Genomic DNA, 24,480 nt, shown 5'->3' on the forward strand with positions numbered 1-24,480 from the left:
TGAAGAGCAACCTCTCCGTAAGGATTTACAGTGGGTGACTATTTCTACTCATCTCCCATCATCATGAAAAAAAGACATGTCATCAAAAAAAAAAAAAAAAAAATCTGCCCATTGCCAGTCAAAGTCTGTCCCTTAAACCTTCTTCCACCCCTTTCTGCTCCTTCATTTAGCTTCCTGCTTCCTCATCAGGAGCTTGGCTTCTATTGGCAATTGTCCTTGCTATAGTGGGGGCATAATATTAAAATTCCTCCATTCTTATTTAAGACAGTAACATTTTTAAAATATGTCTTAAAAAGGAAACCCCAAAATCCTTGATCAAAATCACTGCGCTTACCTTCCATGACTGCCTAGAATAAAATGGGCTTTCTTTTTAATCTCATAACCTTTTACTTTTTAAATCTCATAACCTTTTACTTTGATTGCATTGACTATATCATTTAATACTACATCTCAGTGAACAAATCCAAGCAATACCCAAAAAATTACAGAATTAGTCAACAGTCCCACATAGCAAACACGTTATAGAACCCAATTCCTTTGTTTTAGTTCTTTTCCCCACAATTCCTATGAGTAATCATAATTTTAGCCATATTTCTTGAATCTATGCTTAACTCATGTCTTATGTTCTCATTGTTTTATTAGATTTTTTTCAATGTCTATCAAACCTGAATATTATTTTGTGGTAACATCTCAGAGGGAACGGGACTGAACACTTTACTAATTGCTCTTCTAAGCCTATAGTCCTGAAGTACTAATATATTAAAGGCAATTGCATGAGTCAGATTAATGCCTGAAAATTAGGATGTTAAAGTTATCTTCTATCTACATCCCCATACCAACAAATATTCTTCCTCTCATGGATCACAACTTCATTAACTCTCTGAAGAGACAGATATTGATATTGTGATAAGTTCTAACCCAGCATGTTATTCCAGATAGAACAAATATCAACTACATTATACCAAAAGACAGGTAGGATTTAAGCATGAGCTTTGTAAGTGAATGCCTCTTCTTTCTATAAAAATCACTCCAAGCAACAGTGGGGAGTCTACAAAAAAACCCCTTTAAAACAATCAGCAACATTTGGGGGCATATTTTCCTTCTGTCACTGTCCATCTCTGAGGAGTTACATTCCTACCTGCAATGATAGCACAATAGGGCTTATCCTGAAGCACGTAGAGAACCTGGTTTCTGAAGTCACATAACCTGGGTTCAAATATCAGTTTTGTAGTCTCAGGCAAATTAATTCACTTTCAGTGCTTCAGCTTTCTTGTCTGTAAAATGAAAATAGTAGCAAGACCCATAGATTTGTTACAAATTAAATGTGCTTCAATAAATAGAACACATAGAACAACGTTGAGCACATGATCAATAAGCATCAGTAAAATACGTGCATGCTCTTTCCTTCCTGAGACTCACACTGAAGAATTCTAGATACCTTCCACACCCACGGAAATAGCATCTTTCCTGTTTGTAATAGTTTTCTCCCATCTAATACTTCCTCCAAGAAAATCAACATTAATAGGGGGCCCAGCATATACCAGAATAGGGTACTCTTTCTGTGCTGATCATCTTTAGCTTTTTCTAATTTTGGTTTCCCCAGAATACCCAAACCCTTTTCCACAGCTTCTCACCAAACATGTGTCTTCCTACCTGTGTGGTCTCCACTATGCTCATACCAAGATTGCTGTAAAGCAATGGCCGACCCCTGACCCATATAAAATCCCTCTGTATGCTCATTACTTCTTCTGTATTCTCCTTATTCACCCTTAGACCTCGGGTTATAATACTCTGACTAAAACCCAGAGGCTTCTCTTCTCTTACATAGTATTGTGTTAGGATGCAGCACAGGTTAAAGCTGGTGATATTTTTTTTACCTGTTTCTAGGTTACCAGGACCTAACACCCTCTTTCCAATGTAAATATGGAAGATGTCTTGTTAGGAGATTAAGTTATAACTACTCTTATTATTGGAGATATGTTTGTCGCACACGGTCAGCCTTCAGGGCTCGGTCACATTATCGCTAGCTGCTCATTGCACTTACAGATTTTATTTAGAAGCTTGTTTTTCAAAAAATATATAACTTTGGGCTTCCATCATGATAGTCAGCTAGTGCTGCCTTCCCTTTTCGGCCTAACCCTGGGAGAGTGCACGTTGTGGGCCAGAGAGCGTGGTAGGGGATTTATCACCAAAAAAGTCAAATTAATTTTAAGTCTATTTCCATATTTGAACCCATATTCAAGTATAGGTGTATTTATTACAACTAGATGACAGATGCATCCCTCAAGGAACCTAAGGTGAAGCTACAAAAGTTTTCAGAATTTACACCACCACCACTTGAAACAGCATCAGAAAACAGTGTGACAGGTTTCACAACAAAAACATCCTGTTGGTTAAAAACAGTTTAGTCTAGACTCCCCAGAAGCATTTTATTTTTATTAGTTTTCAAATCAAGCCAGTAAAATTAGGCTTATAAAGTGCTCTTAGCAAGACCAAACTGTATATAGGACCGTTTTATTGCAGCATGGCATGGGGCAGGGGGTTGGAGAACGTTCTGATTTGTGCAGTGCCCCTGAGTCCTGGCTGGGTGGAACTGGTCTGCCATGTACTTCTGTTGAAATACTAGAGGAAGATCAGGTATAGCAGCCCAGAAAAGATGATGATTCGGATAGTGATTCAACGTCAGTCTGTCAAATCCCTACTAAAACATCCAACGGGAGTTTTTCAATTGTTGTGACTTCTCTTTCTCCAAATAATTTGAATAGATTTGTTACTTAATGAAAACTGGAGTATATGGTAAAAATATATAGCTATGGCTACTGGTGGCTGGGAATTATCCCTAACTGAATGATTGGTTAGTTAGGTTTTTTAAAATAAAAAAAATTTCTTCCTTGTTTATTCTAAAATAAAACATGGTCTTTTGAATACATACATACACACACACACATATGCATGTACATACACACACATATATCTTCAATGCCGTAGTAAGCACAACCAGCCTTCAGATCCGTGAACCACTGAACCAAATGAGCCTTACAACAAACTCCAATGTATCTGGAGGAAAGGAGAGAAATTGACTATAGCTGTCCTCTGGAATCCATGCCTTTTGCCAGGATGATCGGCTTCTTAGTCTAATTTGGGGTTCATTTTAATTGACAATATTCACTGCATCAATAAATGATCAAATCTCTGGAGTTTATTTGCTGTACACTGGTAAATCATGGACCTGACTCCCTGTTTTACGTACCTCATAGAACAGCTAATGCGCTCTTTCCTGATTCCTGAGAACTGCAGTGTGGTTTGGAATTTAAATGTTACCACATCCAAACTAGGACTTGGAATTAAATGCTATGCATCTGAAGCAGTCTAGGCTATCAATTTAATACAATTTAATCATGAATTTTCCTCATTTGGTTAAATTAATTTCCATCTGTCTTCTTGATTACTGGCTATTGCTGATATGTTCAATCAAATGGAGAAAGAAAATTGGGGCCAGTGGATTAGGGAAAGACAATAGTCCATGAGTCCCTGCTTAAGGAGAAAGCTTTGTCTCTTTTATTGGACTTTCACAATTTAGTCTGAAAAACATAGACTGCAGATGCTACCCAAGTGCACATCCCTTCTGGAGAAGAAAATGGAGAAAAGAAGCAGAAGGTTCAGAGCAGCTGGTTCCTTTCTACAGAACAGAAGAACAGAGCTTAAAAATTATATTAGATGGTTCTCAAGTGGGTAGTAGATTTTGAAGACCATCCTGTAATACCTTAATGTTCACACTACTTCCTCTAACTAACACACTATTCTGTTGCTTCTTGACCTAGATAACTACTTCCAAAGTATAAATCATACATGAAGCAAAACCAAGTTGTCTTTCTGTTCTTGAGTCCTGCAAAGATTGAACTATTTCTAAACAGTTCTTATTTCTTCCCCCATTTCTCTTATAAAGAGATTTGAAAGTATTTTAATTTACTAACATGAATATCTATATACATATAGGAGAGAAAGAGATTGTTTTCCACTTCAAAAAATATTTACATTCTTAAGACAGCCTAGCTGATGTCGGAAAGGCTAGAAGGATAGAAAATGGATGAGAATGAGAGAAAATTCCAGATATTTAAATTTGCCCATTTTAAAAACCTTATATAAATCAATATCTTTCCCTGTTTTCTAAGAGTAAAGGTTCAGCAGGAATACCTAGGAAGCAGTTTGTGAATGCAGCATTTATCTGCTTATGTCTGTAGGAGTAATCAGTCAATAAAAACTGTTCAAATTTTCCTGGGTAAGAAGATCCTTCACTGCCAATAGTATTTATTCATCCTTTTCCTCTTTCCGCATGGAGCTTTTATGGTACTTTTCTGAGTTAAAAAAAAAAAAAAACTTAAAGAATTAATAAAGTTGAAATATTTGTAATAAGGCTTGTTGGGATGGTACAGTGACAAGATATCCCAGTTTGCCCAAAATGGTCCAGTTTATTATTATTAATAGCATCCATTTTACTCTCAAAAATATCTCGGTTTGACAGATTGGATGCCAACACTAGTTATGGGCATAATCAAACAACCTAATGCTAAAGTCCTAACCCCATTTTTCACAAGCTGCATGGCCTTGGGAAAGTCCTTAATTTCTGTGTCTCCGGTTTCTCATTTGTAAAGTACCTACTTCAGAGGAAGGTTTAAGGGATCCAGTGATTTAGTTTATATAAAGCTCACAATGGTTCCTAATACACAGCAAGAGCTCAATAAATGTTGTCAGGAAAGTTGAAAGACCTGACCTTTCTCACAGCCCACTAAACTAGATTGCAAAACAACATCTGTTTTAGTTTCCTAGGCTCCTGGAAACAGATAAGCGGTTCAGCTTGAACAGTGGGAATTTATTAGCTTACAATTTTGAAGTCAAGAAAATCAAGGAATCATTAAACAGTGCTTTCTTCCCAAAGACTGGCTCCTCTCCTACACATAAGGCACATGATGGCATCTGATGGTCTCTGCCTTCTCTTCCAGGCTTTGCTGATTTCAGCTTCTTACTTTCATGGATTTCTCTCTCTCTCTCTCTCATTCTCTCTCTCTCTCTCTCTCTCTCTCTCTCTGTCTTCATTCCATTTTTTAAAGGGGGAAAATTAAACTTCCCCATTTGGAGAATTCCTGATGTTCTTGCAAGCAGTGGGGACAACCAAATCAATAGGCCGAGCCCTCAATCTTAGGAGTTGTTCATATGAAATTTATCTCCATAAAGGATAGAATAAGCTTACTTAAAATTAGATCTAGGAGTCACAGAGAACTTCTTCTGTTGCTCAGATGTGGTTTCTCTTTCTCTCTCAGCCAACACAGAAAGCAAACTCACTGCTCTCCCCCTCCCTATGTGGGACATGACTCCCAGGGGTGTAAACCTCCCTGGCAACATGGGGCAGAAATCCTTGAATGAGCTGGGATTTCTGAATGAGTCAGCATCAAGGGATTGAGAAAACCTTTTTGACCGAAAGGGGGAAGAGAGAAATGAGACAAAATAAAGTGTCAGTGGCTGAGAGATTTCAAACAGAGTCAAAAGGTTATACTAGAGGTTATTCTTGCACATTATATAGACGTCCCCTTTTTAGTTTAAGGTGTATTAGGCTAGGGGGAAGTGCCTGAAACTGTAGAGCTGTGTTCCAGTAGCCATGTTTCTTGAAGATGATTGTATAATGATATGGCTTTTGTAATGTGACTGTGTGATTGTGAAAACCATGTGTCTGATGCTCCTTTTATCTACGATATGGACAGATGAGTAAAACATATGGATTAAAAATAAATAATAGAGGGAAAATGTTTTTATTAAAAAATATCCACACATGTATAGTCCACCCATAATATACAATCAGTGTCTTACCATATTATCACATACTTGTGTATTCATCACCATGATCATTTTTAGAACATTTGCATCACTCCAGAAAAAGAAATAGAAAGAGAAAAGAAATAACTCATACATGCCATGCCCCTTACCCCTCCCTCTCATTGACCCACAGTATTTCAATCTACCCAATTTTACCCTTATCTCTCCCTATATTTTTAAAAGTTTTTATCCTTATGTATTTTTGTTTTACTTATCTGTTCATACCCTGGATGTGACCATCAGACACATGGTCACACAGTCATATTGTAAAAGCTATATAGTTACACAGTCTTCTTCAAGAGTCAAGGCTATGGAACACAGTTCAACTCCCAATTCATTCCCGAGAGTCAGGTCCCACATTGCCAGGGAGATTTACACTCTTGGGGATCATGTCCCATGTACAGGGAAGGGCAGAGTGTTCACCTACCAAATTGGCTTAGAAAGAGAGACCACATCTGAGTAATAAAAGCACTCTCCGGGGTTGACTCTTAGGCACAACTATCAGTAGGCTTAGCCTATCCTTTGCAGGAATAGCTTCATAGGGGCAAGCCCCAAGATTGAAGGTTCAGCCTATTGAATGGTTGTCCCCACTGCTTGGGAGAATTTCAGGAATTCCCCAGATGGGGAAGTTGAATATTTTCTCCTTTCTCCCTACACCACCGAGGGGACTTTACAAATACTTTTTTATTCTCTGCTCAAATTACTCTGGAATATATTGGGGCATCACACTAACCTGGACAAACCAACAAGAATGTACCCCCTATTTAATATTCCATGCAATTATGGTATTCAAGTAAACTGACCATACAAGTTAAATTAGATACTGTACTACCAAAAATATAAATTTCACACCAAATAAACATCTCTCTCTTTGATCTTGCACAGAAGTTGAAGTTTGAAAATATGGGCCATATCATCCTTTACCCAGTATTCTGAGATACTGTAGTCATATCCAGATCAGCTTCATTCCTATCTCTAGATGAAGTCTGATCACTTTTTCAACTTTTTCTAACACTTACTGTTTGGGGTAATGCTGACTTTCATAGCTTCAGTGCTCTAACTCTGAATCTCAAGTGTCACATAAATACCTGAAGTTTCAGGGAATGACCAGGTTATACACAAATAGCTCAGTATCTCAGATTTTAGAAATAACAGTTACAAATCCTGAATATATGACTGCTGTAAGAGTTTACAATCTAGGAACCTTTACAATAGGCCCCAATCTGATAACCCATGCTCTTGACTTCAATTCTCTGAGTTTGTATATTATAGTTAATCCATATGGCTGAAGCATGATAGTATTTGTCTTTTTGTATCTGACATTTTATTCAACATACTGGCCTTAAGGGTCATTCACCTAGTTGCATGCCTCACAACTTCATTCCTTCTTGCAGCCGCTCAGTGCTCCATTGTATGTAAACACCATATTTCCCCCTTCCATTCCTCAGTTTTATACCTTAGGCCACCTTCATCCATTGTGAATTGCGAACACTGCCACCAGAAGCACCAGTGTGCAAATGTCCATTCCTATCCACATTCTCTGTGCCTCCACAGAGAATGCACATTACCTGTGCTTTACCTAGCAAAGGTAATGCAAGATCATATGGCAACCCCACCCCCAGCCTCCTGTGGAACTGCCACACTGCCCTCCAGAGGGGCTACACTTCTCATTTCCCTACCAAAAGTGAATAGGTACATCCCTTTCTCCACATTTTCTCTAGCACTTGTTTGTTTCTGTTCATTTTTAGTCAATTTTACTCACACATCATACAATCCAGCCTAAGTAAATAGACATGCCTTCACCACTATAATCTATTTGAAGACATTTTCTTTTCTTCCTCATAGAGTCCTTACCCCTCCCTCTAGAGGGAGGACTCATGCCACTCCCACCCCCATGCCCCACTTGTTGACATTTAGTTTTGGCATAATGCCTATGTTACATTTAGTGGAAGTATATTAAAATGTTACTGTGACTATAGACCCTAGCCTTGCATTGATTGTACCTTTTCCTATAAAACATCTATTTTCAACTCTTTGCAATATTGATATTCATGCGTTCTACTTCACGCAAAAACGTTTCTATATTTGTACATTTAATCAACATCACTGTCCACTTTAAGCATTCCTAAGTTATACCGTCTCAGTCTTTATCTTCTCTCTTTCCTTCTGGTTTCATACGTACTCTCAGCCTTTTCTCTCAGCTTTATTCATATTCAGCTTCATTCAGTGTACTTACATTATTGTGCTACTATCAGGTAGTATTGTGCTATCCATTTCTGAATTTTTACAATCAGTCCTGTTGCACAGTCTGTATTCCTTCAGTACCAAATGCCCAATCTTGACCCTCTTTCTATCTCCTGGTAACCTGTGTTCTTAGCTTTAACTCTAAGAATTCACTTACTAGTATTAGTTCATATCAGTGAGACTTGTATTCATTCCATTTTAAAGGACTCTAGTCATAGGATTAAGTCCCATACTGAATGAGATGGGTCACACCTTAATTGAAGTAGTCTCATCAAATGATCCTACTTACAAAGGGCCCATACCCACAGAACAGATAAGTATAAGACTGTGTTTTTCTGGGGTACATACAGCTTCAAACAGCCACAAAATCCAAAGAAGCAACTGAACGACCAAATACAGGCAGTTTAAGTGACTTTAGGCAACAAAGTATCGATTTCATTTGCAAGCTATAGTTCCATGACTAAATAGCATTTGTATAATGATTTTTACCTTAAAACAGCACTTACTTGTGAATTATACATTTATTCTTCATTATGATTCCATGAAGTGGATATTTCCATACCGTTATTTCTCAGATTAAGACACTCAGAGAAATTAAAATATTCTCAATGACACAAAGACAACAAATACTGGAGCGAGAACAGGAACTAAATTCTTCTTATTCTAAATCTCATGGTTTTTTTTGTCAATAGTATAGGGCAAATAGTAAATTCTTAATCATTTTGTTTTATTTTCAACTCAATGAAATAACACATTTTGAAATATGTTTATGTTGATTCGATCATAGCACTTTTTAGATGGTAATAAAATTGCATATTTAATTGTCCATCTCCTCAACATATATTCCTAAGTTTTTTTCAGGAAAAGGAATATGGATTTCTTCTTTATCTTTGGGTTGTAGTGTCTTTCTCAATCCCTGACATACACATAGGCACATAACAAATGCATATTAAATTAAATTAAATCTGTTTCTCAAGCAGTGTCATGCAGAGTATCAAATAAAAGGAAATTAGTTTCTGTTTTTCCAGAACCTACATTCCCAGACTCCCTATTACGTTATATTTTCAAAAGTGGAAGACAAACCATTCACGTATAACTGGGCCTGAGGAGATAAAGGGCATACTTGGAGAGCTCAATTTCTCTGAGGTTTCTGACATTTCTTCTTGAATGCTTTACTGATGAAGTTGCCTAGAGCTTTTACTCGCCCCAAGGAAATTTCCCTACTTGGAACCACTTGCCATGAAATTACGATTACTTAAAATGAGAGCATATTTCCTCAAAATAAAGTACTTACTTTCCAGATCCATAAGGATTTCCATAAGCATTAGAATCACTTTCAACCTGCTCCTGATAATCAATGGTATAATTAGATTGGTAAAAACCAAGGTCAAATTGTTCCAAATTTGACATCCTGAAAAGTAAAAAAGAGTATTTTTACTGATAAATTTATAAATCAAGAAAATTTCTTTTGAGATACTTACAAAGATTAGTTGATGGTGTGATTATGACCAGATTTCTATCAGAGAAAAAAGTATTCTTTCGAGGAGGAATATTAATTATTGGGGTGAACAGGTGGACATGCATAGTAGAAAGTCATTTGTAGAAAGCCAGTTATAAAAAATACATTTTTTCCCAATAACCTTTTCTGAATTTGCACATACTGGAACCGTGACCTTGACTAAATTGACTTTAGTTGGCCTGAAAAATCTAACATTCTTCTCTAAATACCTTATTCTCAGCAATTTAAGACAAAAACATAAAACTTGGTATACATCTAGGAGGCTTCCCTTTAAACAATTTCAGTTCCTGACTTTAAGCTCTTTCATATATCCTTTTAGCAAAGCCAAAAACTAAATGATGATAATAATAATAATAATTGAGTTTGATTTTTCTGTAATTTAAAGTTTCCTAACAGCCTCCTCTTCCTCAAACAAAACCAAACCCAAAAGCCAATTTCCCAGTTCTAACTGGCATTTCCTAAAAAATGTCTGGAATATTTTCCTTCTCCTCTTGCCCTGCATGTACACTCGGGCTTTGTGCTGAGTCAGAGGGAGCACGGTTCCATACTGCTGAAGGAAATGCCTTTCTCCCTATACCTGCTCCATGTGCTTTCCACTCACTCCTGAGAGTAAAGAGGAAGGCAGGGTCCTGAACAAGATTTAACAGTAAGAAATACCAGACTGAAGAAGAAAGATTTGAGAGGTAGAGGAGATGGGGAAGAAGATTTTAGCAAAGTAATAGTGGTTCTTATGATGAGAATTAGAAATTAGGCTCTTATGATGAGAATCTCACTTGGACAGATATGGCTATTCAATTGACTATTTCAAGCTTTAATTTTCTTTAAAAACTTTTTATTTAAAAACAGTAAATTTAAAAATCATTAGGATTTGTGTTTATAGTAATCTATGAAATACTACTTACAATAAATTTCATATTACATTACATAAACACTCAGAACTATGAGAGCCAGATTCATTAACCAGAAACATTCAGGTAACAATTGCCAAGTATATCAAATTGTTCAGTTCGGTAAAAATACAGAAAGTTTTCCTAAAATTAGATGCAGCTAATTCATACATCTGACTGAATAAATCAAGATTTTTCATCAGTAATGCATATGAGAGTAGCTATGAATTATGTAAATTAAAATCAGTGATAAATCTTTTAACAACTTATAATTTAAATAACTTAAAATTTAATAACATAACTTTCTCCATCTCAGAAAATGTTATTATAAAGCATAGAGAATAATTCCCTTGAGAATACATGAAGTTTTCATAACATGCAAAGCTTTATGTAACATAACTCTTAGCATTAGCGTCCTTACATAACCCAGTTTCTAATTTTGTTTGAACGTCAAGTCTTTTAGGAGGTTCAGACACATACCTCTATAACGTTCTATATGGGAAGATTCTCCAACGACTGAAGCTTTACTTGAGCAATTTAAAACAAAACGGTTAGTGAAAAGATGACGTCCTGGCTATTTATATGTTTCTAATTTTGTATTCCTTTGACACTCTGAACAGATGCTACAGCCAAGAAAAAAAAAAAAGGAAAAACAGAAAAGCTTGCCAAAAGCAAAATATAGTATCTTATAATACTTATTAATGTTTACAAACACAATGAACAGTGTGCAGCCAGATGATTTGCTAGAATGGAATTGTGGATCTTAGAAATTCAGTTTCCTTATGTGGATACCTCATTCACTGCTAAAATAAGATAATTTATTTGAGGCAAGCAATGCAAAGGGACCTTAATAACCCTTCCAGTTTATAGCCTGTAAGAATATTTTCAACCTAGACAGGATTTCCTAGAAATATACAATGACAATCAGTGAATGGTCTACAATCTTAACAAGGAAATCTTGGCATTGAATTGGAAATGGAGTGTTTTTAATTCTATTAAATTCTGAACTATTCAACTTACATGAACATTTAGCATGTTATCTGCTTCAGACATTTTTCCCTGCTTCTTACTTCTCCAGCAAAACCCAAGGCAGATATACTGTGACCTAGATTCTGACCTGCAAGACCAGAAAAATGCTGATGAATTGTCTGGACTGGCACAGGGCCAGTGGAGATAGGATGGACCGAATGATATAAAAGACATTTAGAAAGAATATTTTATAGATTTCATTCCTACTGGATGGGAGGGATAAGATTGGAGCATTATTGAGGATGGTTTCCAGATTTTGACAACTTCCTTGTCTTAATGTACTAATGGCATTGGAAAAGGCCAGATTGTTACATAAAGCCAAACTTAGACCATCATCCTTTCTACTTCTTCTTTCAGAATTTTCTTTATGTGAGAACACAGATTCCTTTCTGTGACAGCAGAAACTCAAATTACATTATTTTTTCCAAGTTCAATGAAAAGCTTACAAAGATAATATTTTTAATATTAGTCTATTTAGATAAATTTTAGCCCATTTAGATAAATTTTAAACTTATTTTGTGATTTTTTCCTTTTGACTTACTCTTTCTTCATGAGAAGCCAGCTTGATTAAATGAATTGCAGAAATATGTGGGCTGAGAATGCATATAAAAATGAAACATCGGTTTAAGCCTCAATGGAACTATGAGCCACGGAACCTTGAAGACCAAATGACTGTAATCTCCTGAGAGGTGCATTAATGAACCATTAATATATATGTAAGAATACTTTAAAACTAATCTTATACATGCAATATTATATAAGACATACATGTAAAGTATGCATTAACTGTTTTTGAAAGTAATGAATCATAGAAATGTTTATGTAAACATATACATCTAAAGTGTAATTTAGATCATTGTAGCAGTTATTTAGACAGGTGTTATAAATAGTCACAGTTTCATCAATTGATTATTTTAGTTCATCTAGTTAAATAGTTTCTTTTTTTTTTTCCTGCATAGGCAGTCACCTGGAAACGAACATGGGTTTCTGACATGGCAGGCAAGAACTCTGCCTGCTGAGTCACCATGGCCCACCCAATAGTTATTTCTGAGTACCAAATGACCAAAAAGACTGCATACTATAAATAAGAAGTCCCACCTGATACAAAGACTACCAAGCTCTATTCACAACTTTCTTTTCCCTTCTTCTCCTTCTTCCCTCCCTTCAGTCTTCCTTTTATTCTGTCTCTAAACTTTCTCCCAAGGTGATTTCTTACATTCTCCTGGTATTTCATACTATATCTATATAGAAAATTCCCAAAATCATACATGAAACTGTAAGGACCCAGGGCCCGTGCCCTACCCTCTCTTCCATTTTGAGAGACGCTCATGTAGCACATGACCAGACAAACATTAAAGGCCAAACAATGTAAAGCTCTCCTCCTTTATTAACTAAATCTCATGAGAGCTGATGAAACTTCATTGTAACCAAATCTCATGAGACTGTTAAACTTTATATGCTGTTTCTGGGAAGGCCTCTCTCTCTGTTTTCCACTCACGGCTTTGGGTAGAGTGTAAATTTCCATATCCCAACCAGCCACCATTGGGAAAATCTTCCTCCTGTCCATAAGCCCCTAATTAAAGTCATGGGTAATCTTCTGTCCAGCATGTTCTTTGGTCTCAGGGCTGTGCTGGGCTGGAACATTTGGCAAACCAGCCAAGAGGCCAAAGAACTACCAGGCGTAGACAGCATGAGTCTGAGGAAGAGAGCACTTTACAGGGGTAACACTAGGGTGAGCTGCTTCTTTGGTCACCCAGTTTCTTGACTGTACTGTGGTCAGTTGGCCACTGTGTGCAGTGTGGCCAGCTATGGCAGGAAGACAGCAAAATCTGCAAGTCTATAGAGGCCTTGTTGCAGCAGAGAAAGACAGAAATCAACAGATTTGCAGAATGCATTGAATAAGAGGTTATGCCTTCTAGTAAGAGTTTAGAAATATTAGTATGCCAGTATGCTAGAGTGACAGGGGATACCTTGACTTCCCCTGACTGGGACCCTGTAAGTTCTTTATCTGATAATGAAAAGGAGAAGAAAGAAGAATTTGGGGAGGCAAAGGGTGGACTGATCTACCTTTATATGCTGAGTTTCCTAAGGTTGCCACTTCACTACAAGGAGTTAACATTTAATACTTAATATTTCCTTAAATAAGGCCAGTCAACCAATTTTTACTCTCACCTAGGAAGGAGAACAAAGGATTTTCATTGTGATCCCTGTGAAGCTATCCATATAACCTCACCATTTGCCCTGAGCTTGTAGCAAAGGATTTGGCTGAATGGAAAAATGTAACTCTATTTAATTATATTGATGATGTCATGTTAACCAGCAACTCTTTTCCAGAAGTATAAAAAGCCTCAGGCTCTTTGCTATTTCATCTGAACAGCTGGGGATGGAGAATTGATCCTCATGGACTATAATGCCTTGGGTATTGTATGGTTGGGAAAGGAAAAATTTATTCCTTTTTAGTAATTTATAAGGTATAATGTTTTCCCATGCTGTATATGCCAAAACAACTAATGGCTTTCTTGGGATTGTTAGAGTATTGGAAACTTTTCATTCCTCACTCAGCCCAAATGTTAAAACCTATGTATGTTTTGATAAGGAAAAGCTATCTCTGGGAATGGGATACTTCCCGGCAGACTGATTTTGAAAAAGCCAGATGGGCCACTGCAATGGCTCAGACTTAATGGAGGGTGGATCTAGATGTGCTTTGTGAATTAGATATGTCCAGTACCAACATTGGCTTTGTGTGGGGCTTGTGGCAAAGGCAACAAGTAGGGCAAGTTCAAGAACCAAACTGCAGACAGTCCCTTAGGAAAACAACTGTGTGCTACCTGTAATGGCTTATGGCAAGTTGAAGGATTAACTTAGAAATGCCCTGTAAAATTAAGAACAGCCATCTCCATACAGAGGTAGATATAAGCCACTGTCACTAAGCCTCATTCTGGCAATGCACAGTTGAGCACATCAATGAAATGGAAAGCTTATTTGATATAGCACAACAGTTTTAACAAGTTTCTTAAGTGCAAAAAAATGTGTGATATCCTAAGACCAGTTTCCTACACAGAAGAACAATGCTTACCCCTCCTCACTGATCCTCCCAAGGTGGCTGGCTCCATGCTCACCACTAATGGATGTGCCAGTATACCTAAGTCTGCCTGGTATACTAATGGATCAGCACACAAGCAGTCTGCCACCTGGTTGGCAGAAGCCGTGTATGCCAGTTTGAAGTTAATATGTATCCCAGAAAAGCCATGTTTTAATCCTGACCCAATCTTATGGAAGCAGCCATTTCTTTTAATCCTGATTTAATATTGTAGGGCTGAAACTTTGATTAGATTTTCTCAATGAAGAGATATCATGCCAAATTGTATATATGACCTTTTTATTAGATGGAGATGTGACTCAACCATTCCAGGTGGGTCTTGATTAATTTACTGGAGTCTTTTAAAAGAAGAAACATTTTTGAGAGAGTTCAGCGCCAACAAAGAGAGAGCCAACAGATCAGAACAGAGCTGACATGGATGCCAATACTTGAATAACAGAGACATGAGTGTTTGGAGATGTTTAGAGCCCAGTAGATGTCTCCACGAGATGTTAAGCAAGCCAGAACCTGGAGAGAGCCAATAAAGCCAAGAGATGAAGACCAGCCCTGGAGAAGCAAAGCACCCCTACAGGAACAGAAGCTGAAAGCAACAGAGCCCAGGAGCAAGGGCCAGCAGATGCCAGTCACGTGACTACCTAGCTGACAGAGGTATCCCTGACCTATTGACCTTCTTTGAAGTAAGGTATATTACTCTGGATGTCTTAGTTTTGACATTTTTATAGGCTTAGAACTGTAAAGTTATAACATATTAACTCCCCTTTCTAAAAGCATTTCAGTTATGGTATATCACATTCCAGCAGCATGCAAACTAAAATAGATTTTGGTACCAGAGAAGTGGGGTGCTGCTCATAGTTTGCAAATACCAAACATGTTGGAACAGCTTTTTAAATGGATAAGGGGGAAGATTCTGGAATAGATGTGAGGGCTTGATAGAGAAGGCCCTAGAATGCTTGAAAAGATAGTTTGTAGAAATGTGGACTCTAAAGATACCTCTGTTGACACTTAAGACAGAAATGATGAATGTGTCTTTGCAAACAGGAAGGAAGGCATTGTTTGTGGATGGAAGTCAGAATTTGAGAGTAATGGACTTGGATATTTAGCAGGAGAAATATCCAAACTAAATGTGGAAATGCAGTCCATCTGCTCCTTGCAGCTTATACTAAAATATGAGAGGAAAGACATTAGTTGAGAATTGAACTCTTGAGTACAAAGAAAACAGGAATTGATGCTCTGGAAAATTATGGGCTTCCAGAAGGTGAGACCCCTGGAAATAGGCCCCTATGTAAGGATTTAAGCAAACATGAAAGTAGTCAGCAATTTCAGAAAAAGCCAGGATTGGAGAGCAAGTTATACAGAAAGGATTTGTGGAAAGTCCTTTTGTCTATGGGCATGATCCCAGCATATTTCATAGAAAACCAACAAGTATATTGTGGGATCTTATATAAATGGAAACTTTCTGACTAAAACAGACAGAAAAGGGACAAATTGAAGGAAAAACAATTTCAGAGGCAGAACCATGGATGCTAAGATCTGAAACGAACAAACATTAGGCCAGGACAGAGGAACAGACCACGCCCTGGAGAGAATGAGTTTTCTCTGAAAGCAGAGGGTGGGCCTTCCACCTCAATTTTCCAGAAAAGTTGTGCCCCAGGCCTTGGAGAGGGTGGAGCACATTCCTTGGGGATTGAGAAGCTCTTGACTGCCACCACATAACTCTGGAGGGGTTGATCTTGTGACGCAGAAATGGCAGAGAGCCTGGGTATGGCCCCAAAGTTTGGAGAAGGTGGAGTCAAGAAAAAGGAGGTCTCCCCAGTGTCTTCCAAGGTTGTAACTCCACACCAGTCTTTGGAGAGACTTTGAAATCCAATGGCGTTTGCCCTGCAAATTTTTGGAACTGTTTAGGTCCAATGACCCCTGTTCACCTTTTTATTTCTCCCTATGGGAATGGAAATATGTATCCTGTGACTATCCTCCTTTGTATATTAGCAACAGATGACTTGTTCTCAGTTTCACAGGTCCAGAGAGAGAGGAGAACTCTTGCTTTAGAACAGACAATGCCTGCAGCTGACTTTGATGAGAATCTGTGCTGGTTTTGACTTTGTATTGTACTCAAATTGGTACTGAAGTGGTTTAAGGCTTTTGTGATATTATGACGGAGTGAATGTATTCTGTATGTGGAAAAAAAAATGCCTTTGGGGGAGTCCAGAGGGTTGAATATGCCAGTTTGAAAGTATTATGTTTCACAGAAAAGCCATGTTTTAATCTTCATCCAATCTGGGAGCAGCCATTGCTTTTAATCCTGATTCAACATTGTACATGGGAACTTTTAATTAGATTATCTCTGCAGAGGTGTGGCGTGCCCAGTTGTGGGTGGGCCTTTTTATTAAATGGAGCTATAATTCCACCCAATCAAGGTGGGCCTTAATTTGTTTACTGGAGTCCTTTAAAAGAGGAAATATTCTGGAGCGAGTTCAGAGCCAACAAAGAGAGAGCTGACAGAAACTTAAGAGCAGAGCTGACACAGATGCCGATACTTGGAGAACACAGACATGGATGTTTGGAGATACTTGGAACCGAGCAGGCATCGCCATGACCTGTTAAGAAAGTCAGAACCTGAGAGAGCTGAGGAAACCAAGAAATGAAAGCCAGTCCTGGAGAAACAAAGTGAGGAACCCCCACAGAAGCAGAGGCTGAAAGCAACGGAGCCCAGGAGCAAGAGACCAGCAGATGCCAGCTGTGTGCCTTTCCAGCTGACAGAGGTATTCCAGGTGCACTGGCTTTTCTTAAATTAAGGTATCTTTCCCTGGATGTCTTAGCTTGGATATGTTCATAGGTTTAGAACTATAAAGTTGTGACTTATTAAATTCTCCTTTTTAAAAGCCTTTCCAATTCTGATATATCACATTCCAGCAGCTTGCAAACCGAAACGCCATGCAACCTAGTACGGACACTATATGGTGGGAAACTGGGACTGTGCAAAGCAGCCAATGGGCTAAATTAAGGTCTGTATGTATGGTCATTGTCTATGAACCAGGAGACGCATTAACTATTTTGTGCTGACAATGGTACAGTGTATGGGGCCTGGCAGTGTGGATGGCCACATGGAAGCAAGGACAATGACTGTTAAGAGCAATGATGGCCACATGGAAGCAAGAGCAATCGACTGTTGGCTGCCCCTCATGGGAAAAAGAAATGTGGGAAGACATCTGGACTACCTGTCACAAGTAAAAGGTAACTATGTTTCAAGTTTCTGCCCGTAGCAGAGATTCTTTACCTGGCAGTATTGAAAAAGCCGGCGCTTTAGCAAAAATTCGTAGCATAAAGTCAATATTGTACTAGGCTGCTGAATGGTTGCATAAAAACACAGGACACTGAGAGTACCAAACTCTGTGGAGACAGGCACAGCAATTTCAGCTGGCCATCACCAGATAACAATCAAAAGAGCTTGTAGATGCATACCCTTCCTGTCCGTGGTGACACACAGGATGCTTCACACTGGCTGTGAGCAAATTCCAGTCACCAGAAGGTAGGTGGCTTATAATCAGCCCCTTCCCTCATCCCAAGGTACAAAATATACTTTTACAGCCCTGCAAAGTATACCGTTATAGGCATAGATATAGCCACTGGACTGTTCCTGGCCTTCCCATTAGGGAAAGCTAACCAAAGAGCTACAGTTCTTTAAAAAGCTTAGTGCATTCTTTGGGGTCCCCACACAGGTGGGCAGTGATAGAGGAACCCCCTCTATGAGACAACTAACCCAAGCCTGGGCTACTGAACATGAGGTAGGAACCCCCTCTATGAGACAACTAACCCAAGCCTGGGCTACTGAACATGAGGTCTTATGGACATTTCATTTGCCTTCGAACCCCACAGTAGCAGGGTTAATTGAAAGGATGAATGAGTTTTAAAAGAGCAGTTAAAAGATGATAAGCAATCTCTGCAGCAGTGGACATTCCAGTTTTATCCAGCCCTCATTAGCATTGGTTCAGGACATGGAGTAGCTGTTCCCACTCCTGTAGAGCTGGTGATGATAGGACCCATACAGGTGCTGCAAATTCGGGTAAAATGACTACCGAAGCTTCAGTCACAATGAGGCAATGAACACAACTTGCTCTTGCCTGTGCCACAAACATTAGAAATTAGGGAAAATAAGGTCAATTGGCTGTGATCCTAGACAATTCAGCAGTGCTGGTTGGGAATCCTAGGCCCCTGGGGTATTCAGGTCACCCAAAATGTAAACATTAGACAACAGTTTACACTCAAAATGCCAAAAGTTGTATAGGTAACTTACCCAGGATCCCCCACACTCCAAGGCACAGTATGTATGACTGTGCGGATACTATATTATGCCCAGGCTAACTGTAGATTTGACTCCAAAAAGCTCCCTGCATTTGTAGGAGGGAAAGGTGTGGTTATTTGCCTACTAATGGAAATTAAGCTTGTATTCTTTTTACCCTTAGCGTCATAGCAAATACTTTTCTGCAATAGGTTTCTATGGTAACCTACACACACAGTAGATCTCAACGCTGAGTGTGCACTGCACTGCCACTCTCAGTTGTCGTGGGCCTGCCTTGGACTGTGGCCCTTGTGAACTGGGCTACGTGGAGTATCCTGCTGGCCCGGCAGAATTCAGCACATCAGAAAAGTCTGAAAGAGAATCTTCTCATTTAGGACTGAAATCATAAGTTTCATCCATTATCAGTAGCCTCACTTTGTGGAGTTATTATTTCGGTGTGGGTTGACTCCTTATGTCCTGTTGTCTCTTACACTGTTAACGAACGCAATGTCTGTCCTATGGCCAATGTAGTATATTGGGTGGGGGTGGATGGCAAGGACCCAGAGCCCCGCTGCCTCCTCCATTTTGAGAGCAAGTCACGCAGCTGCCTACATGACAGGGACAGATGTTAAAGGTCAAAGACTGTAAAACCCCTTCCCCTATTAACCTAATCTTTCAAGAGTGCTGAAACTATTGTGACTAAATCTCATGAGACTGTTAAACTTTATAAGCTTTCTAGGCATGCCTTTCTCTCTCTCTTTTGCTCTCTTATCTTTGGACAGAGTACAGACTATCTCATTCCAACCAGCCACCATTTGGAAAATCTTCCTCCAGTTTATAAGCCTCTAATTAAACTCATGCATAATGTTCTGTTTAGTGTGCCCTTTGGTCTCAGGATTGTGCTGAGCTGGAACAGCAGTGCAGTCCTTTCTTCTTAGCTCCAGACTGTCTATTTGATCTCAATAACATCATAAAGTTAACATTTCCCAAACTGATATATTTTTTTATCTCTATACTTTCCACCCCAATTCTCTCTTCCTCGTTTCGGGAAATGGCATCACAAACCACCAACTCACTCAGTTAAGGAACCATCTAATCCTTCATTAAATTCTATCAGTTCTATCTTCAAAATATATTTTCCACTAACCACTTTTCTCAATCTCCACTGCTATCACCCTGATTTAAGCCACCATGCTCACCTACTTGGACTACTGACCATAATTATTCAAATACCACCTATAAAGTAGCCTACTAGTTGGAAGCAAGGGAGTCTTCATAAAATAGACAGTAAAAATTATTCCTGCAATGGCACAGTTGACTTGTCCAAATCCAGAAAGCTATCCCTCACTGATAACCACAATTAGCACTGATACTCAAGGAGAAGAATCTACATCTTCAGTTTTTTACTTTCACTATGTTTGATTTGTTGAAGAGTCTGTGACGTGCTCAATAGTTGTGTCCACAAAAACTTGCCTCTACCTGGCAAGTATTCCTACATATTTGTTGAATTAAAGGATTAATAGTAGAGCAGATGTATGAATGCACACTACTATCAATTTTACATATTCAGAAAACAAATTTCTCATTGACATCTAACAATCTAGATATCATATGAGATCATGACATTCATCCCTGCAATTCACTATATAATTAGAAGCTCAAGGAGGGTAAGTGAGTTGTGCAAAGTCACACAGCTAATGTGTAACAGAACTGAGAACGGATCATGAGTTATTTCATTCAGCCAAGGTTTCATTTTCATTACTCTGGCTGTTTTCCCCAAAATATTCTCTATGGCAATCCAAAGTTCGGGCATCATGAACATACCTGTTAGGAAATATTAAATGATAACTATTTACAATAAAAAATATTGTTCAGCTGAACAGAGCTTGCCAATCAACCAAGAGAAAAATATCTCATGATTTCTATCTGTATAGGCAGAAAAGTGAATTGTTACTGTGATTATCAATTAATTACTTTATTTTGGCCATCTGAATTGCATTTTAACATACATTGACTACATTTTACCTATAAATTACCTCTTTTATTAAGACATAAAATAATACAATACATTCTATTTTGTTATGTTTTTTCATGCATGTTAGTCACTAATCTCTACCAGCTACTTTTGCTAGTACCATATAAGATTTTTCCTGATTATCTGCCCTTTAAAGATGCTGCTGCTTCTATTTTATAAGCCTGGAGCTATATTCTTGAATATTGCATAGAAATGGGCATAAAAATCTGTTTCTCTGCATGAATTTTAAAGAGCTCAATATGTTCTACAACAAGAAAAGAAAATTGCAGTGTTTGCTGCTTTAATACTATCATAATTATCTTTGACTTTTGGTTTGGCTACTTCTTATTAGCTTCCACTTTGTCTTAGTAGAGAAAATGAAAATCTAGCAAAATTATTACTGAACCCTTATTGCAATCTTAGTTTGGTGAGAACTAAATGTTAGCAAAAATGTAATTTGTATCTCAAATTATGAAAGTCAATAGGAGCAGTAATTAAGGTTTAAGTAGGATTTCTAGCAAAAATAGCATAGATCAAATTAATACACATTTAGTAGTCCAATAAAATTATCATAGGAGGTCTTCCCTAGGAATTACATAAATTCATCCACAAGTTATCCACTCTCATATACCCTTGGTTTTCAAATCTGTAAAACAAGAATAAAAATTATACCTACATCATAAGGGGTATATTTCATATTTATTTCACCCACTTAATTTTTTTAAGTGCAACTAGATATTTTATTACACAACCATCATTATGTTTATAGAGCCCTGAAAGGCACCATTTTAATCACAATTTATATTCCCAACAAATCAAAGACAATTTTTATTCTTACAGTTTTCTTTCAGTTCTCATCCATCTGTTGACATAACTTTCACAGTTGTAGTCATGTTGTAGGTGCAGTTTTATATCCCACTTTTTAGATTTTTTTTTGTATGTCATAACAGTTGTTCATAGGTATTTGTATTCTTATTACTTTTTTAAAAAACTTGTATAATATTATCTTGAAAGGATAAATCTATTTAGACATTTAGCTTGTATTCACTATTTACATTATAAGGAGAACTTCAATGAGTACTTTTGACATTTACTTTTTCACCCTCTCGGTCTCTATCATTTAAAATGATCTTCAATATATTTTGCATGTTCCTATTAGGTAACCGATGCCATTCCATCCTAGTAATTGAAACAGTCAGAGGTCAAAGATGCTTGTCTCCTAACCTTTCCCAAACAAGTTATACTCATTGACTTCAAATCAGGGTAATCCAAATTATTCTATTTGATAAAAAAAAAAAAAGGAGAAAATTCTATTAGTAACTAAGAATTTACTTTTTTTTAATGAGATAACACTTTTCACTTAGTTTTCAAACATATTCTCAATAATAAAATATATCAGACAATACTGTATGCTCAGCAAGATTAAGAAAAAACAGTGAATAAAAAGAAAAGCAATTTCAGCAAAGAAAATGAAAATATAAAAGTGAAACAAATGTAAATTTTAGTACTGAAAAAATCATTATTCATAATAAAAATTTAACTGGAAAGATAAATAGAATAATGGAGATGATGGGGGGAGGTAAATCAGTGAACTTAAAACTAAATCAGTAGAAATTCTCCAATAGGAGAGGGAAAGACGTATTTTAAACAATTATCAGCACCTCAGGGATCTGTGGCAGAATTTCTCAAGATAGAAGATTTGGGAAGTTTCCTAGAAGATGAGTTTGGAGTGAACGGGAATGGCTTATTACTTGAAGAAATAATGGCCAGAAAATGGCCCAATTTGGGACAGATACAAATTTACAGATTAAAGAAATTTAGCAGTACCTGAACAGGATGAATTTGAACACAGCAATAAGAGTTAAACTGCTAAAAACCAAAAATAAAGACAACATTGTGAAAATAGCCAAAGAAATCCCAGACATTTTACAAACTATGAAACACTAATTTGAATGACTGCAGGTTTATCATCAGAAACCATGCAAATCAGAAGAGGCCTTACTGAATCTTTAAAGTTCAGTAAGGAAAGAAAATAAGACAACCAACCAACAAAAACCTGCCAACCCCAAATTTTAGATTCAGCAAAAATGAGGCATGAAGTTGAGATGAACACAAAGACTTCACGTAAAAAAGCAATTTGTCGTCCCCCAGTGAGGCCGGTGGGATTTTTTTTTAATTAAAAAAATATTTATTCATTAATTCAAAATAATAATAATCTTACTACATGTTTAGACAAATAACCTAATTTTATGCAAAAAAAACAAAACATAGAGAAATCTCATGACAAGAACTGCATTTTTTCACGTTCTTACACACCCCTTTTAATGTCTGACAATGTTAGGCAGCTAACTCCTCACATCTGCTTCTGCATTCAGTGTGTTTTAATACGTTGTTTTGGTTGAAATACATGAAGAAAAATCTCACTTCATGCCGACCTGTACTTGGAAAATGGAGTTTAATAGCTTTACAAATGCTGAGGATTTTCTTCTTTGATACTAGACCAAAACTCAACAAGTGGTAGTTTATAAAGATTAGTTGCACTGTGGAATCTGGAATCTTATCAACGAAATTTTTATATACTTTTACCTTAAAATCCATTGGTCATCTTGCACTGTGAATGGCTCTTTTACCCACAGGTAATTAGGAAAATATTCTTTCACTGAATTATCCAGAGTTTCCATATAGCAACATATAAAATATTTTTTTAAATCATTGATTAACTTCACCACCAATCTCATCAGAAAAGTTATATATTCAGTAGGTGTCAAGCTCCTTGTGACAAACACAACTTTTCCAGAATTCTAATTTTCAAAAACGTAAATTTTATCACTGGCAAGAATGACAGGCACACTTTGTTCACTTTCAAGAAAATGTCAGTAACTACTCAAGTCTGAATAAGCATCATTTGTCTGCCAGTCATTCGTTCATGAAAAAATGATGTTCCAGGCAACTGGTTCAGCCCAATCACACAAATGTTTTTCCTTAGGACAACTGTCATACTCCAGTACGTAGCAGCAATGCTTAGTAGATAATCTTGCATTCATTTCTCAGAATATTAAAGAGATACTTGCTAGATAGACAAAATTTTTAAAAATTACAAGAGGATTAATAAAATGTTTAGTGCTTCATCCAGGACACTGGTGAGTGAAGTTAGAGCTTGTGTTTTCAATTGTGAGTGTGTGGCAGAGAAGTAGACTGCAACTATGCCTGCTTACCGGTCAGTGCCACTGCTTTGATCCATGCTTTGGTGCCATTCAACTTCTCTGCCACTGCTCTGGCACCACTGGTGCAAATATTAACAAAGTTGATCCAGGATAAACCATGAGATTCAAAAAAGTTTTCAACCCTTTGAAAATTTATCACTACTTGCATGTGTTGCCAGAGTAGTCCCATAAAAGAAAATATCCTTCAAAAAGTAGTTGCTGTTGGGAGGTGCAACAGTGGCTCAGTGGCCAGAATTCTAGCCTGACGAGCTGGAGACCCAGCTTCGATTCTTGGAGCCTGCCCATGCAGAAAAAAAATAATAAAAGTAGTTGGTGTTGA

General features: G+C 37.5%; 1 protein-coding gene across 1 annotated transcript in view; it reads right to left on the reverse strand.

Moving 5' to 3' along the window:
- Positions 1-11,106, reverse strand: part of YIPF7 (Yip1 domain family member 7) — a 33,169-nt gene extending 22,063 nt beyond the window's left edge. The window contains exons 1-2 of the mRNA XM_077136768.1: positions 10,999-11,106; positions 9,407-9,523 (exon numbers count right to left, since the gene is read on the reverse strand). Of these exons, the coding sequence (XP_076992883.1) occupies positions 9,407-9,522 (116 nt within the window). The 5' untranslated portion in view covers position 9,523; positions 10,999-11,106. The remainder of the gene's footprint in view (positions 1-9,406; positions 9,524-10,998) is intronic.
- Positions 11,107-24,480: the final 13,374 nt, after the last annotated feature.

This window comes from Tamandua tetradactyla, chromosome 19 (genome assembly GCF_023851605.1).
Source record: "Tamandua tetradactyla isolate mTamTet1 chromosome 19, mTamTet1.pri, whole genome shotgun sequence".
NCBI lineage: Eukaryota > Metazoa > Chordata > Mammalia > Pilosa > Myrmecophagidae > Tamandua > Tamandua tetradactyla.